The sequence below is a fragment of the Etheostoma spectabile genome, chromosome 15, assembly GCF_008692095.1.
Source record: "Etheostoma spectabile isolate EspeVRDwgs_2016 chromosome 15, UIUC_Espe_1.0, whole genome shotgun sequence".
Taxonomy (NCBI): Eukaryota; Metazoa; Chordata; class Actinopteri; order Perciformes; family Percidae; genus Etheostoma; species Etheostoma spectabile.
The window spans coordinates 16,259,717-16,274,520 of NC_045747.1; the positions used below are offsets into that span (position 1 = coordinate 16,259,717).

The window sequence follows — 14,804 nt, forward strand, 5'->3', positions numbered from 1 at the left end:
CCCCAAAAAAAAGAAACAGTACAGTGGAAACACTCAAGTGAGGTTCAGGTTTGATGCACCTGTTTGTCTTGCATGCTTTCAAGGATGACCTTGTAATTTTCATATTAAAGTATTATTCATGTACTCAAGGGGATGTAATGGTTGGTGATTTGAGGTCTGACAGGCAGGGTTTGTGAAAGACTGAACACACACATTTATTTAGTTGAGACAGAGCTGTTTCAACAGATCAGAGAGAGAGAGAAGAGACCACACGCTGACTTTAAAAATGGGGGATGAGCGCCTTTTCAGCCGTTGTATAACTAGATACAAGAGTGTGGGATAATAGGCTTAACACTCACTCTTGTGTTGTCTTGGTTCTGGGAGCATTTAGGGAGCTGCAGGGCTGCAGCCCATTGTAACCCTAAAGGTCTGTGGCTCTTGATAATAGAATTCATTGGGGCTTTTTCTCCCTCTGCTGATGTATCTATGAAAAACATAGATGATATCCCTCAGCAAGAGAGCTCGCGTAATTCATTAGTCCCGTGACATTGATAAATTACATTGCAATTAATAAATGAAGTAACTTTTTTATTACGCAACTGAGTCATGATTAATAATCGTATACGCCTATTATGCATTAAAATTCGATTTGGATGATTTTCTGTTGTAATAGCTCTGCAATTCTCAGAGCGGGTTGAGGTCTCAAGGGGCCTTTTCTAATATAGACAACTATTAACACAAGGTGCCACTCTGGTTGTTTATGTGATGAATGAAGTGTTTCAAATGTTAATTATTCTTGATTTGGAATGGAGGGCAATGAATAATATAAACCATCTCAGTTGCATAATGACTGCTTGAGAAATTATGTTTATTTCTGGCAGCGGTAGAGTTATTCTTCTTTTGTGATGCTCGGCAAGCAGACTGGAAGTGTTTCAGTGAACTGAGTGGCTGATAAGCATGTATCAAGAGTATAATCTGTGGAATATTTTGGAGGATATTTTGATATTTCGTGTCCTTTCACTGTCCTTGTGATTAGCAGTCAGCTGTTGGTTGAGCGGAGCCAAGACGTTTAATAGATCTGCCACTAATTAGTATTTACATTACTGATTAATCAGCTTTTTAATTTTGTAATTCATCGATTCGTCATATGTTCTGTAAAATTTTAAAAAAAAAATTGTAAAAAGTGCCACGATTTTCCCATTTAAGAAGCTGGACCAATCAAATGTTTTGTGATTTTTGAAAAATGACCTCAACGATTAATCGTTTTATCAAAATAGTTGCTACAGTTAATAGTCGACTAATCCATTAATTGGCTAATTGTTTCAGTTCTAATGAGAAAGCCAGCAAAGGCGTAGTTCATTACTGAAGTGATGCAGCAGGCGTGAGATGAACTGAGCTCACACAATCCGCCGAGGAGAGACAGGTGGCTTTATAGGATGAGTTGACACATTGAAAATCAACAGAGCAGGTACAGAGTGGTGATGAAGGAAAAAGAGAGGAAGTGAGAGGAGGTGTAGATAAAGTGCTAAAAAAAATTGGAATTTGTTAAACATCTGCCTCAGAGGTTTGTACACCTCATTGACAGTCATCACAGATTCTTGCTTCCCTTTGCACAAAGCATCCAAGAAAAATAATCCACATATAATTACAACTGCAGCAGTGTGGCGGAACCGTGCACATCACAAGGTTGACAATATCAATCCCCGGACCAGCCGGTGAAACCTGGGAGGGGCGAGGTCAACAATCTGAATAACTACCAGTGGAAGAATGAAGTGCAACAGAACAGGGCATTGAACTCGACTGCCACAGTAAATGGCAGACTCTCTCCCCTGCGAGTACTCCAGAATCAATCCACTTTTCATTAAAAAGTCATTCATTACAAGTAATTATGTTTTAAACGTACACTACCGGTCAAATGTATAGGGTCACTTACAGATTTCCAGTCCACTCCATTACAGACAGAATACCAGCTGATCTGAGTGTGTGGCTGATCTTTAATGCAATACCTGCATTGCCCATTATCAGCAACCATTCATCCAATGTTCCAAAGACACATTCTGTTCACTAATCTAATATTTAAAAAAACTAACTGAGAAAACATTGAAAAACCCTTTTGCAATTATGTAAGGACAGCTGCTGCCCTGGTAAAAAAAAACCAATGCAACTGATCTCAGATGGTATTCTATCTGTAATGGAGTGCAATGGAAATTTCTTAATGACCCCAAACTTTTGACCAGTGGTACTGTAATTATAATTTAACTCACTTAGCACTCAACAAGAAGACAAATGTTGGCACTTAAACACGTGCACACCCAAAAAAGAGCATGTACTGTAACCTTCATGTGGTAAAGATCCCTGGGAACGCAGGCCCTCGGCTCTTCATAAATGCATGTTGAGCTCCCAGCTGCTCTTTCACATCAGAATATTCTGGAAGGGATGAGCCTCAGGTAGCCGCTCTCTGTGGCCATGAGAGACAGGACAGCTTTGTACCCCCTCTGATTGCTTTTAGTGCAGATGCAGATGCTGGCCACCGTGCTTGATAGCTGGATTTCACCTCTGTGGCCCTGCACAGAATGTCACTGTTTGCAGACTGAATTCCGATGAAGACATTCATACATATTCCAGGGTTTCTGCGCATGGAGGTTATTTGAAAGTTTAAAGAAAAGATGAAATCGCAAATAAGGATCTTGTGCCGTTACCGTATGTTTCCCACTTCTAAACTTCTATTATCGCCCTCTATTTGACATTCCCATCAGCAATGAAAGAAGTACTTATCTAACACGGCAATTAAAAAACAAATTATGTTCTTACATTGAAAGCCTGGCAGAGCCAAAATCCCTTTCATAACAAAGACAAGATTGTGATTAGGCTGTACAGAGAGCACCACAGCAATGGGACGCTTGAATCCTAACATGGCAGTACAACAGCTGAGACAATCAAAGGCATACAAATCTAAGCAAAACTGCCTGCAGTTTGCCTGGAACACAGCATGGTGTAACAATGCAGAAACACACTCCTATGCAAACTTGAATATGTGTGTGGTAGATTAAAAAGCAGAGGGTGGCTGGCATTAATTCTAACCACATCAGACTCCTCTCTCCATTTTGGCCTTTCAAAAAACCTTAAATTCATGTTTCTTAGATACCTGTCCTCCTCGCAGGGTCGCTAACCTTGTCCACCCAGATACATCCCCGACTAAGCAGAAATACCACCTTAATCCTGAGAAAACAAATAGAAAAAGCTCAGTGTTGTTTGATAGAGCATATATTGCATGCCGACACAAATGTGAGCAGCAGCAGAGTGAATACAATTTTCTTTTGTATTGGGGCTTTTTCGCTCTCTTGAGTCTTCCTCTTTGCCATCACTGTTGCAATCTGTATGTCAGAGCTCATAAGCTTTGACTCTCCCCCTCTCATCCCACACAGGCACAGGAAATACAAAACTCGTTCATAATTGTCAAATTTAAGGCTGCAGAAACACAGTGGAAGCAGACGGAACAGTTTATTGTGCTGATGACATCTGTACTGGGGCAATTTAAAAGGGACAATTATGAGCACAATAATATGCACTCCCCTTGTTAGCCATTGTTAGAATGATTGCAATATATCTTGGGTGAGCACACGCCATATACAACTGCAAAAACCTGATCATTTACAAAAGATATTTTGTATAGTGTGTGATACAGGAACCAAACTGATGCCTATAGCAGCAACCATTAGTTCAATAAACAATTAGTCAGTAAATTATTCAGCTACTATTTGGTTAATGGTTTCAGGGTTTTTTAAGCAAAATGCCAAATGTTTACAATGTTTACATCTGGCTTCTCAAAATGTTAGAATTTGCAGTTTATCTTTAATGACATGTTATAAATTTTCAACAGTAAAATAAAACGCTTTAGGTTTTGGATTGTTAGTGGGACAAAACAAGGAAATGGAATGCAGAACCTTTTATTGATCAAACAAAATCATGTTTATTGGTCGTATCCATTTTACAAGTTCTGCCATGGCCACTGCTTTCAACACAGTGCACATTGTTCAGTTTTACTACCTAATTATTTCAAAAATACTCCGCTTCAGCTTTGTTTGCCCAAATAACTGCATGATTGTTGTTTGTTTCCCTAATTTTGATGTGGATGCTTATGGCTCTGCCCAACACGTTCTGTAACTGCATGACTCCTTCCTCGTGTTTTAACCTGTTTTGCTTAAATATTTTACATTAATTTGTATTTGTTTATTGGTCAAATAAATAACCCAACAATGAGCAATCACAAAACCATTAAATAAACATGAATAAGTGTTAACTGAGCTGCAGGCATTATGATGGACCTACTGTGGCTTCCTGCTGTAGTGTAAAACAGCCTTGAGTTATGCACGACCACAGCAAGAGTGAGCCCAGAGGTGCACCACTTCCCTCCTGACCACCCGTTAAGGAAGCCATCGGGGGACCGTCTGTCCCCCCTCCCCCACCTCGCCTCCCCACCTCCCCCCTCAGACTCCCAGCAGCCCCACAGCAGAAACAGACAGAGAGAGAGAGAGCTTGAGAGAGACGGACAGAGAGAAAGCACGCTCCCTGACACACTGACAGCCCTTCATAGTGAAGCGCTGAGCTGTCCTGAGACAGAATGTGTTGTCTGCTCAAAACCAGCGCAATATATTGTGGCATTGCTCTCTGGGAGACCGCAGGGGAAGACAGAGCAGATCTTGGAAGAAAATCTTTAGGTTTGTCTGCTGGTTTGAATAGTGAAGGGTGGATTACAGAGCACAGCTTAAAGACAAATCACTCGTAGCCTTGGGTAGAATGAGTGGGTATAACTCCCAGGGGATCCAGATAAAGACGCGCTTGACTTTCACACAGAGGAATAACTAAGGATGAGAAAATCCATAACAGACGTTTTAATTTCAGAGAGCGTCTGCTGGAACTGACAGTAGTAAAAGTTGTTGAAATTAAGTGAAAATGTTATGGAAAGTGTCAATACAGAATGCAGTTTTCATCGTTTCAAGCACCCAAACAATATTAGAAAAGGCAGTGTGGGACCAGGGGATGTGGGTTTATTTGAAGGGGGAACATCAGGTTGTCTGTGCAGTTTAACACACGAAGGAAACTGAAGCTTTTCTGATGCCCCAGGCTCTGAGGTTCATGCTCACCTCATCATGGTGTGACTTGAGCTGCTGGATACAACGTCAGAATGAGATCGAGGAGCAAAAGCCCATTTATATTCTCTCACAATCTGTAAACAGCCGGTTCTGCCTGAATGAACATGTAGTGTGCAGTTCACCAGCATGCTGCCCAGTGACGGTACAGTGATTTTCAGGGTCAGAGTGGTGCAGATGTCCAGACAAGGCCCGCTGAGGGTCTTTACAGGGGTTTCCAATTAAAGCAGCACGCAGCCACAGGGATCAGGGAATTTGGCTGAGCTCGATAGAAGAGTGTTTCAAGTAAAAAAAATTGAAAATAGAAACTTTTTTTGCAGAGTATAGTGGTTTTGAAATGTGGAGTTGAGGACAGCAGTTATTTTGAACATTATTTGTCCAATTTGAACAGTCATGCACTTATCCATCCAAGGGTTGCTGACCTAATGCACAAATAGATTGTTGTTAGTTCATTAAAAAGTGACATATGACTGTTTTCTCAACTGTTGTCTTTTCTCAGTTAATGTCTGGATAGTTTTAGGCATCTAAAGTTGCTTATTAAAGGTTAAGGAAAGATCATATTGGTTCAAAAAACAACAACATTGACCTTTGGTAGAAGACAGACCAAAGTATGCAGTCACGTTCTTTGCATGTCCAAACATCCACCCCAACTTCCTCTCTCTAGCTAGCTTGGAAATCCAGACCCAAAATGAAAGATTAAGGGTCTGGCATCGAGGAATGAAAGTCGCCCATCTTGAGGGGCGGCACCAAGTGTGCATTTGAAAATCTCAGTGCACGCATTTGGATAACACTACGACCAATCACTACAACACACAGAATGACGTATATCCAGAGCCCCATACGCTTAGCTACCAGCGGAGCTAACTGGTAGATCAAACTGTCCTCATCCGTTTAGCTCACCTCTGACCCGCCTACATCAGATACACCGATGTGATTGGTGCAGCTCGGCTACAAGGGTACAGTTGATGAGCAGCATTACTCAATGCCAGAGTAACTCGCTGAGCAAATTCAAATTGTGCTCTCGCAAGAACTCTGGATTTTCAAGGTACACTCTAGCAGGATAATAACAACATTCTTCTTTGCTATGGAAAGTTAACAAATGTCATTTGAAGAAATGCTGTCAACCTTCTAGAGAGGGCAGTTATTATTATTCACCCAACTGCTAGAGGTCACTTAAAAACGAGGTTGCTTTAAGAGTTCCCACAATGTCCTTTCCTCTGGTGAATTCTAATGCAGTTGAGATGGACTGCGGTTCCCACCTGTTGTCTGGATGCAGGTCAAATGTTTCACAAGTAAGCACTTGTGATCAGATTTCACTTACCCGCTCACTTTTGCTTTTATCCGTCAAAAACTGCTGCTATGGGGTGGCCCTTTGCTGCGTGTCATCCCCCCATCTCTCTCCCCCTTTCATGTTTATCCACTGTCACTATAATAAAGGGAAAAGCCACGCAAAATAATCTTAAAAAAAAGAAGAAAAAGGACTGCTGCTACACAGAAAAAGAGTTTGACTTCAGCTAAAGAAGCAGATTAATGTGGCAGTTTGGTGTGCTGCCGTTGTCCGAGCTGTGTTGCATATCTTGTTACCTCACCAGAGCTTCCAAACAAGCCCTTTAGTGCAACTAGAAGTGTGGCTGGAGACCGTTTACACAGCTACACACATTCCCAGGTCGGAGCTGCACAGTTAAACCATTGTCTTCGGATATGAACTTTACTGAAGTAATTAAATAAACAAAAAATAGTAATGAATTAGATTGAAACTGGCAAATGTTCAGGTATTCATGCTTTTGGTAAGCACTTTATTTTTGGTTACCTTGAGCAAAAATTCCATGATAATCTTTCATTATATTGTAATTCATGTGTGGTCTGAGAGAAAACTATACTGCTGCACCTACTTTTGGCTCTGTATTTAGACGGGAGACTTTGGTCAATCACATGTCCCTGCAGAGAGAGCGAGAGCGTTCCTATAGGCTGTTCTGCACATGCATTTCCCTATTCAAAGAGGGGAGAGGGAGAGCTGCAGAAAGAGGTCTCATTCTACTCTAAAGCCTGGTGTTTTTTGCATCCTAGCCTGTGTAGCTTTAAGCTCCCAGGCAGGTGTTGAAAAGTCTAACAAAAAGACTGGAACATTAAGTCAGACAACAGGCCTTGATAGGAAGGCATTCAATTGAAACTTTTCACACCTGAACCACCATTAGATTTAGAGAGTCCTTTCAGCTTTTATCAGACAGGTGTGAATACTGGAGCAGCGTAATATTCAGTTTTGTTGTCCTTGTTTTTAGTCATTATTTCAAATTCTATGCAAGTGCGTTAAGAGTAACAAAAATTGGACTCTAATTCTTTGTACACACTTACTTGGCCAATACCTGCTCCCTGGGGATAAACTGGGTAGAAATAGACCTTCTCCGCCCTCCTTGCACTGCCAACTTGTCAATATCTTATAATGTAAAAAAATGTGATAGCCAATTCAGAGCCGGCTTCTCTCTGAGCATACAAAATGAGCCCAACTCCACCGGGACCACACAACTGAGCCTGTCCAAAATGAGCTGGGAAAGTGGGTGGAGGATGCAGGAAGAAAGAATAGATAGGGGAAAGAGTTTAGAATAAAAAAGATTCAGTGTAGTGAGTTTGTTCACCCACTGCAGATCTAAGCTCTAGTGACCTCCAAGAAGCCGGAGTGAATTATTCATTAGGAGTCAAATGGCTTGTTTCTTGTGAAATTACCTTTCCCTTCCTCACCTCTTCTTGGATCTACACTAGCCAGAAGAATAATCAGTTATAAGGTCACAGCCGTTTGCAGATTTTAATCAAGTAACAGAGAAGTATCCTGCAGTGAGCATAATAGATCTGGAGATGGTGAGGGCAGAGAAAATAATAATATAATAAAGCGTTAGTGAACACTTAAGAAATCTGAGCTGCCTTGTTCTTTAATTAAAAATTGATGTCATATTAGAGATGAAGATTTCAACAGTCAGAGGAAAGTGGAGTGTTGATTGAATGTGTCAGCGTCCACAGGACAAGACCATGCTTTTAGTCCCGCTGGGTGGGTCAACAGGAAGGTTCTCTGAATCAATCAATCAATCAAGCAATCAATCAGTTTAATTCAGATCATGCATCTATTAAACTACAATTTTAAAGTCATAACTGTATGTTTGCCTGCTGGTTTTGGATAGTAAAGAGTGGTAACAGTGCACAGCTTAAAGAAAAATTAATGTCTTAAATAATCATTGAAAAGCTGTTGAAACAATTATATGTTGTATATGTTACATGTTATTTAGGTTATAGGTTACCTAAACATCTAAATATTTTTATATATATATATATATATATATATATATATATATATATATATATATATACAGGTTACCTTATTTGTAACCTAGATTCCTAAATGCGTTCACCTGCCATTGACCTAATCAGTGCTTACTGGGATACATATATCACAGTAAAAATGTAATAAAAGCAATAAAAATAACTTTTATACAATAGCAAAACAAAAGAATTAATGTTGCAAAACTGCAACAAACAATTATTTTCAGTATTAGTTAATGTGTGGTTTATTAAACCTGCAAAAGTTGACTATTTGACCACTTGGGGGCAGCGGCAGTAGGTAACTTGTGGGGGGATGGGGGGGTTACCATCTTATCAGAATGACCAAAATAAATGCCCCTTGTTTTTAGTAAACAGTTGCCTATTTACACATACAGAGCAACATTATTATTCATCTTTCTAGCCACCTGATGAATGGAAAATCCAATAATCACTGTACACTAAGCTCTAGGTTGGTCTCTACCAACTCTTGAGGGAAATATTTGATTCTTTTTTCTAAGTCCATGTCTTCAAATTGCTTGTTTTGTCCAGCCCGTAATATAAAAAACTAATATGTTTGATTCACAATGATACAAAAAAGCGAATCCTCACATTGAAGTGGTGGGACCAAAGAATCTTTGCAAAAAAAACCCCACTAACGAACAAATCAATTATCAACTAATTGATAACTGACTAATCACTTATTGTTTTAGCTCTAGTCTCCAGGTAATTTGTGAAGTAAAACATGTGCAGCTCTTGGTAGGATATGTGCAACCCTTGTTCATTTCCAGGAACTCAACAAGTAAAGTCTGAATGTGCAAACTCGAGTGGGAATTTTGGAACAACATCCGTCGGTTGACACACTGGTCTGTCGCCAGTCCTCTGCCTCTGTGAGAGTGTTGGCATAGATTTCAGTTAAGTGGCTCCCTGATCTCTCTGCGGCCTTATGGCCATAGTGTGCTTTTGTCACCCTGGGAAAGGGGTTAAAGCGGTGTACCTGTCACTGTAACAGGCTGATTATTGCCTGTGGAGCTGACAGGCTTGTGAGGATCGCTTCCCTGCCCACACTCCCTGCTGGGAGAGAGGCCTGGGGCCTGTACTCACTGAGGCTGAATGACTCACAATTACCACAGCGACAGTGCCTGCAGCCACCTCCCATTCTCTCCAGCCGATTCACTGACTCACTTAGCGCACATGACAAATGACAAATCACCCCGAACCTCCGCCCCCTCACTAAGACCTGATTGTCCATCGCCCACACTTTGCCTACAGTACTTAAAGCTGGGATACATCTTGCCAAGCTTCATGAAACAAAACAGACCTATTCTGAAAGTAACTTGTTCTGGCCTTTGACGGTCACACTGTATGGTGTCACACTACATAGCATATTTTTGTATAAGGTGAACAGTAAACCTTTGACGTTAAAGTTGCAGCCCTGGAAATACTCAATTTTTATTCAAACTCAACGAAACACTTCTTTAATGTTACCACACAGGTTGCTGACAAATCATTTGTGGTGCATCATCAAAGAATGATTTCCTAGACTGTGTTTTCAATATGAAAGCAAGTGAGGGTTGTGACTATCCAAAGCAGACAGCATTAGTGCTCAACTGCTAACAAAACAATCGGTGTGTGCATGCGAAAATGTGAACATATTCCACTAAAGTGAAGCAATGCATATATTTTTTTACTTTGAGAAAACAACAGTGAACTCGGGGGTTTTCCTATATCATTTCAAATTGTGCTTGCATTGCATAAGTAAAAGTTGGAAGCATGCTGATAGTTAAATCTTACACCTCATATACTCCCCTAGTTAAATGCAGAGCGGCGCGAGAGTTGTAGTAGTAGGCAGTTTTTCAGAATCAGAACAGAGTGTGTAAAAATAGTGATTGTTACGATAGTGAATGATTAAAAAGATGTGCTGCAGTGTAACGTGTGACCTCTGTTACCATTGTTCACCAGATCTCCTCGGGTTTCATAACACTCAAGTAGTAGCCGATGTAAAAAAGCGATACTACAGAACATTAACCAGCAGAAATTCAACCACAATTTAAAGGCCTCATGGTGGTGTGTTGAAAACCACACTGCATCTGTTCTCTCACTGCAGTAATAATTGCAGCTCTGGCTCTGTAATTGTCTTCTTTTTTCCAGAGCCATAATAAGCTAATTTTAATATTTATCTTTGACAATGATACTGCACACTGCATCTGACACCAAACACTCACATCTTCTGTTTAACAAAAGCACATGGCTCACTTGAGCTCCCCTCCTGCAGCATTGGCCTCTCCGGCTTTTTAATGAAGACTGTGCAAGAGGTCGGGAGGGATGCCTTAAACAATATGTAGGGTACAACAAAGCATTCTGCAATTTGTTAAAATATGAGTTTGGCGCCATCTGAGAGTCACTTTAAACAGCTGGCAAAAATGATCAGTATCTTAAAAGCAAGGGCACATTTTTTAGAGAAATCAAGAGTGACATATTTTTCAAGAATGCTAAAGGGCCTTTTTGTAGGACACCACGGGGGCTCTAAGTGCTATCCGGGGAGGCAGGCAGAGTGCTACGCTCTGTGCCCGGCAGCCAACAGCTCATTGAAGAAGAGAAATCAAACACAATCAGTTCAATATGAGCTGTGGGGAATGGTGTATTTGTCATCAAAGTCATTCGGTTTGACCTTAACTTCCCCCTCTGAAACAACATAGATACATCTGAAAAGATTTATATCAATATGTCATCTCAGCTCTTCCAAATTTGTGTTCATTATTTATGAGGAGCCATCAGAACTACCTGAATCAAGAGGAAGAAGTCCTTGTCAAGGCAGTTACCGGTCCCCGTGGGGAGGCCGAAGGATCTGAGCGGCAGTGTAGCGTAGCAGCAGACAGGTAACTAGAGGAGGGTGTTAGAGGCATCTGGCCTCTAACACCCCCTGTGGTAATAGGGCCAGATGAGGGAAAGAAGGGAGTCCTCTCATCTGAGTCCAAACACCAGACCACAAGCACATCAGCGGGAATCCTCGCAAGGCAGTTGAAATGCGATACACGTTGTTATGAAAGGAAATACATGTTTTCAGGGAGACAGAGAATCAATATTGCTGACTGACTGCGGCGCAAGTGAACAAATGTGAGTGAGCTTGAAAAACCTGCATAAAATGGAATAAAAATGAGTCAGACTTAATAATCCTGACTAAGCCTGTATAAGGAAGCCCTGGCAGTCAAGACAGTAGATGGATCAGAGCACAGACAGGAAACCATGCATTATGCATCATTGTAAAAATCTCTCCGGAAAGAGCGCGCATACACAAACTTATCCCGCATTTGCATCACTTATTGTTCACGTTTACAACTCAAAAATCCACAAACAATGTGTGTGTGTGTGTGTGTGTGCGTGTGTGTGTGTGTGAGTGCGTGCGTGCGTGCGTGCGTGAGTGCGTGCGTGCGTGTGTGTGCGTGTGTGTGTTCTGCCAAATCCAAAGGACACAATAATGCTGGTGACTTCCATGGTGCATTAGACAGGAGCTACCTGTTAATAGATTGTTACTGTTGAATAATTAGCCATTACATTGCACTCACATTCACACAGTCTTCACAAAGCTACTGCTGAGCACAGCAGCACTATCTTATCTCCCTCACTCCTCTTCCCCTCGCCTCAGTGGATGTTAACATCTGACAGCTTTGTGTGTGTGCCGAATCCGACACAGTTTTTTTTCCTCAATTAAAACACTGGAAGTCTTAATTGGACATTACACTTTATTCTCCTCCCCCCAACTTGCCCAGCTCTTCCTCAAACACTTTGATCTTCCGACCAAAACCTTCCAGGCAACAATAGTTTCCCCTGTTCCCAGACTCACACCGCAGTGCTTAAGAAGCAAAAAGCTCACTTTAAAACAAGAAACATTGCTTAATCTACTCTCCATTTTGACTTTCTTTCTTTAAGATTTTTAAATTTCTCTCCAATTAGATGATCTTCAGGTAAACATTTCCGACTTGGTTCGAGTGAAAATGAGATGGAACATTACCATAACACCTAGGATGATGTTTTGGCAATGTAGAAACAAGCGTTTGAGCATGAATCCGGCTCCTTTTGTTGCATCCAGATACTTTAAAGGGACATAAATCAACCTCTGTTGTCAGAGAAACCACTGTAGAACGCATTTCTTAATGACAGAGCTTTATTGTTTAACAGGATTATAGACTTTGTAGAAAATTGTCCACCTTCAGAAATATTGATTAAAGTGCCCACAGCAGTAACACACTTTATGTGAATTCAGTTTTGGTGTGGCATTTCTGTTCTTTGATCCCTCTGGCCTCAAGTAGCTTGAATGAGGCATATGAGCCCATTACTAGGGAGCTTAGGGAATTACACTGGCTCTGCGAACACTAGACATGAAGGAGTATTTTCTCTCACAGCCGGGGTAAACAAAAGAATGTAATAATAGCAATACCTGCTAAATTCCAACCATTTATTTATATATATAGCATTGACAGAATGTCACGGTTACTACCACTAGAGGTATGAACGGTAAATTAAGTATCGATTAAGCCTTTAATTTGTTTTCTGTTCACGTTTCTTTCTACCTTGCTGATAACTGCCTACGTTCTGTCTCTGTTTTCTCCTTCCATCCCCACCTCCACCTCCTCTCTCTAGGTGGCCCTGGGTCAAGAAGACGACTCCTCCAGCCCCAAGAGCTCTTCAGACGACTCCTCCAAGACGGTGGGCCTCCTGAGCGGCCAGGCTCCCCTTTCGCCCCTGAGCCGCTGGATGCTTCACAGTAAGAGCAGAGCTGCAAATACCACCTCTCTGGAGCTGCCCTACCGCTCCCCGGTCCCTTTCTCCAAGCAGGAGTTTTCTAAGCAGGAGTTCTGGGAGATGTTAGGCAGTGACCTGCTCAAACCCGATGCATCCAGCTCCAGGGTCAAACGGCGGCCCATCGTTAAGACCGGCAAGTTCAAGAAGATGTTTGGCTGGGGAGACTTCTATTCCAATATCAAGACGGTAAGGCTTAACCTGCTGATCACCGGCAAGATTGTGGACCATGGTAACGGCACGTTCAGCGTCTACTTCCGCCACAACTCCACGGGTCAGGGCAACATCTCAGTCAGCCTGGTGCCACCTGTCAAGGCGGTGGAGTTTGACCTGGAGCGCCAGAGCGTGGTCTACCCCAAGGACTCAAAGATCTTCAACTGCCGCGTGGACTATGAGAAGGTGGATCGCAGCAAGCGCACCTCGCTGTGCAACTACGACCCATCCAAGACCTGCTTCCAGGAGCAGATTCAGAGCCACGTGTCCTGGATTTGCTCCAAGCCTTTTAAGGTGATCTGTATCTACATTTCCTTCTACAGTACAGACTACCGCCTGGTCCAGAAGGTTTGTCCGGACTACAACTACCATAACGAGATGCCCTACCTGCCCTCGGGCTAAAAGACTCGGAGGGGGGAGGAGAGGTGGGAGGGGAGAGGAAAAGGGGGGTGAGTAGGAGTGACTGTAACACATGAGGAGGAAACCAGGGCTGTGAATCGTTCTTAATGCCACTGTGGCAGCAAGACACCTTAAAAAAAATAAAAATAAACTCTCTGTAGCCTAACTATTGTAAAAACATATATGCAAGACAAAAATTACAGTATGCATAATAATGACAGTGAGGCATTTGGAATGCGTAACGGCTGCATTCATTAACTGGACTGGTCGTGAAAATCAAACATGCACATTCTTACCTCAATTCAGTTTCTAAATGCCAACTCCTCGCCAGCTAATTCTCTCTTCCATTAAGCCACTTGTGAATGTGAATGTCCTTTTCATCATCCTTTACTATATTTCACTCTCGCAAAGTCACAAGGCAGCATTTCCAGGGAATGGTGCGATACGATTCACTGGAGAGTACACAAATTCAGACTTTATTACAAACATCATGCAGGGTACACACACCCCCACCCCTCCTTCGCACAGTTGCTAGTAGCCAGAGAGGACACGGAGTATTAAAAAAAAAACATGATGGATTCATCAGAAAAGGCAATTATGTTCACTCAAGCTTCTGCGCGGGAAAGTCACCAGACGCCCCAATCTTCTGAACATAGCCACGCTGAGACATCCAGAGAGAGAGTTGCGTGGAGCTGATAGGCTTAATTAGCTTTGTAGCAACTCATTTGGCAATGGCTGGAATGTAACAGATGTTCAATAATATTAAAAAGTTACACACTCTCGCTCACTGTAAATGATTAAAAAGTTACCATAGGGAACACAAAGCATTGTTTTCTCACTAAGAGCAGATTCATGTGAAGTGTAATCAACCACTGGATCATTTAGGTCACACTCAATTCAAAGTCTCTTCAAGGGGCATGGATGGAAAAAAAGTTCCTTTTACCCCCCCCCCCCCCC

At 41.9% G+C, this 14,804-nt stretch overlaps 1 protein-coding gene across 1 annotated transcript in view; it reads left to right on the forward strand.

Moving 5' to 3' along the window:
• The window catches only part of LOC116702678 (neurexophilin-1), a 16,709-nt gene extending 1,914 nt beyond the window's left edge, over positions 1-14,795 (forward strand). Inside the window, exon 2 of the mRNA XM_032537032.1 lies at positions 13,077-14,795. Within this exon, the coding sequence (XP_032392923.1) occupies positions 13,077-13,850 (774 nt within the window). The 3' untranslated portion in view covers positions 13,851-14,795. The remainder of the gene's footprint in view (positions 1-13,076) is intronic.
• The last annotated feature ends 9 nt before the right edge of the window (positions 14,796-14,804 follow it).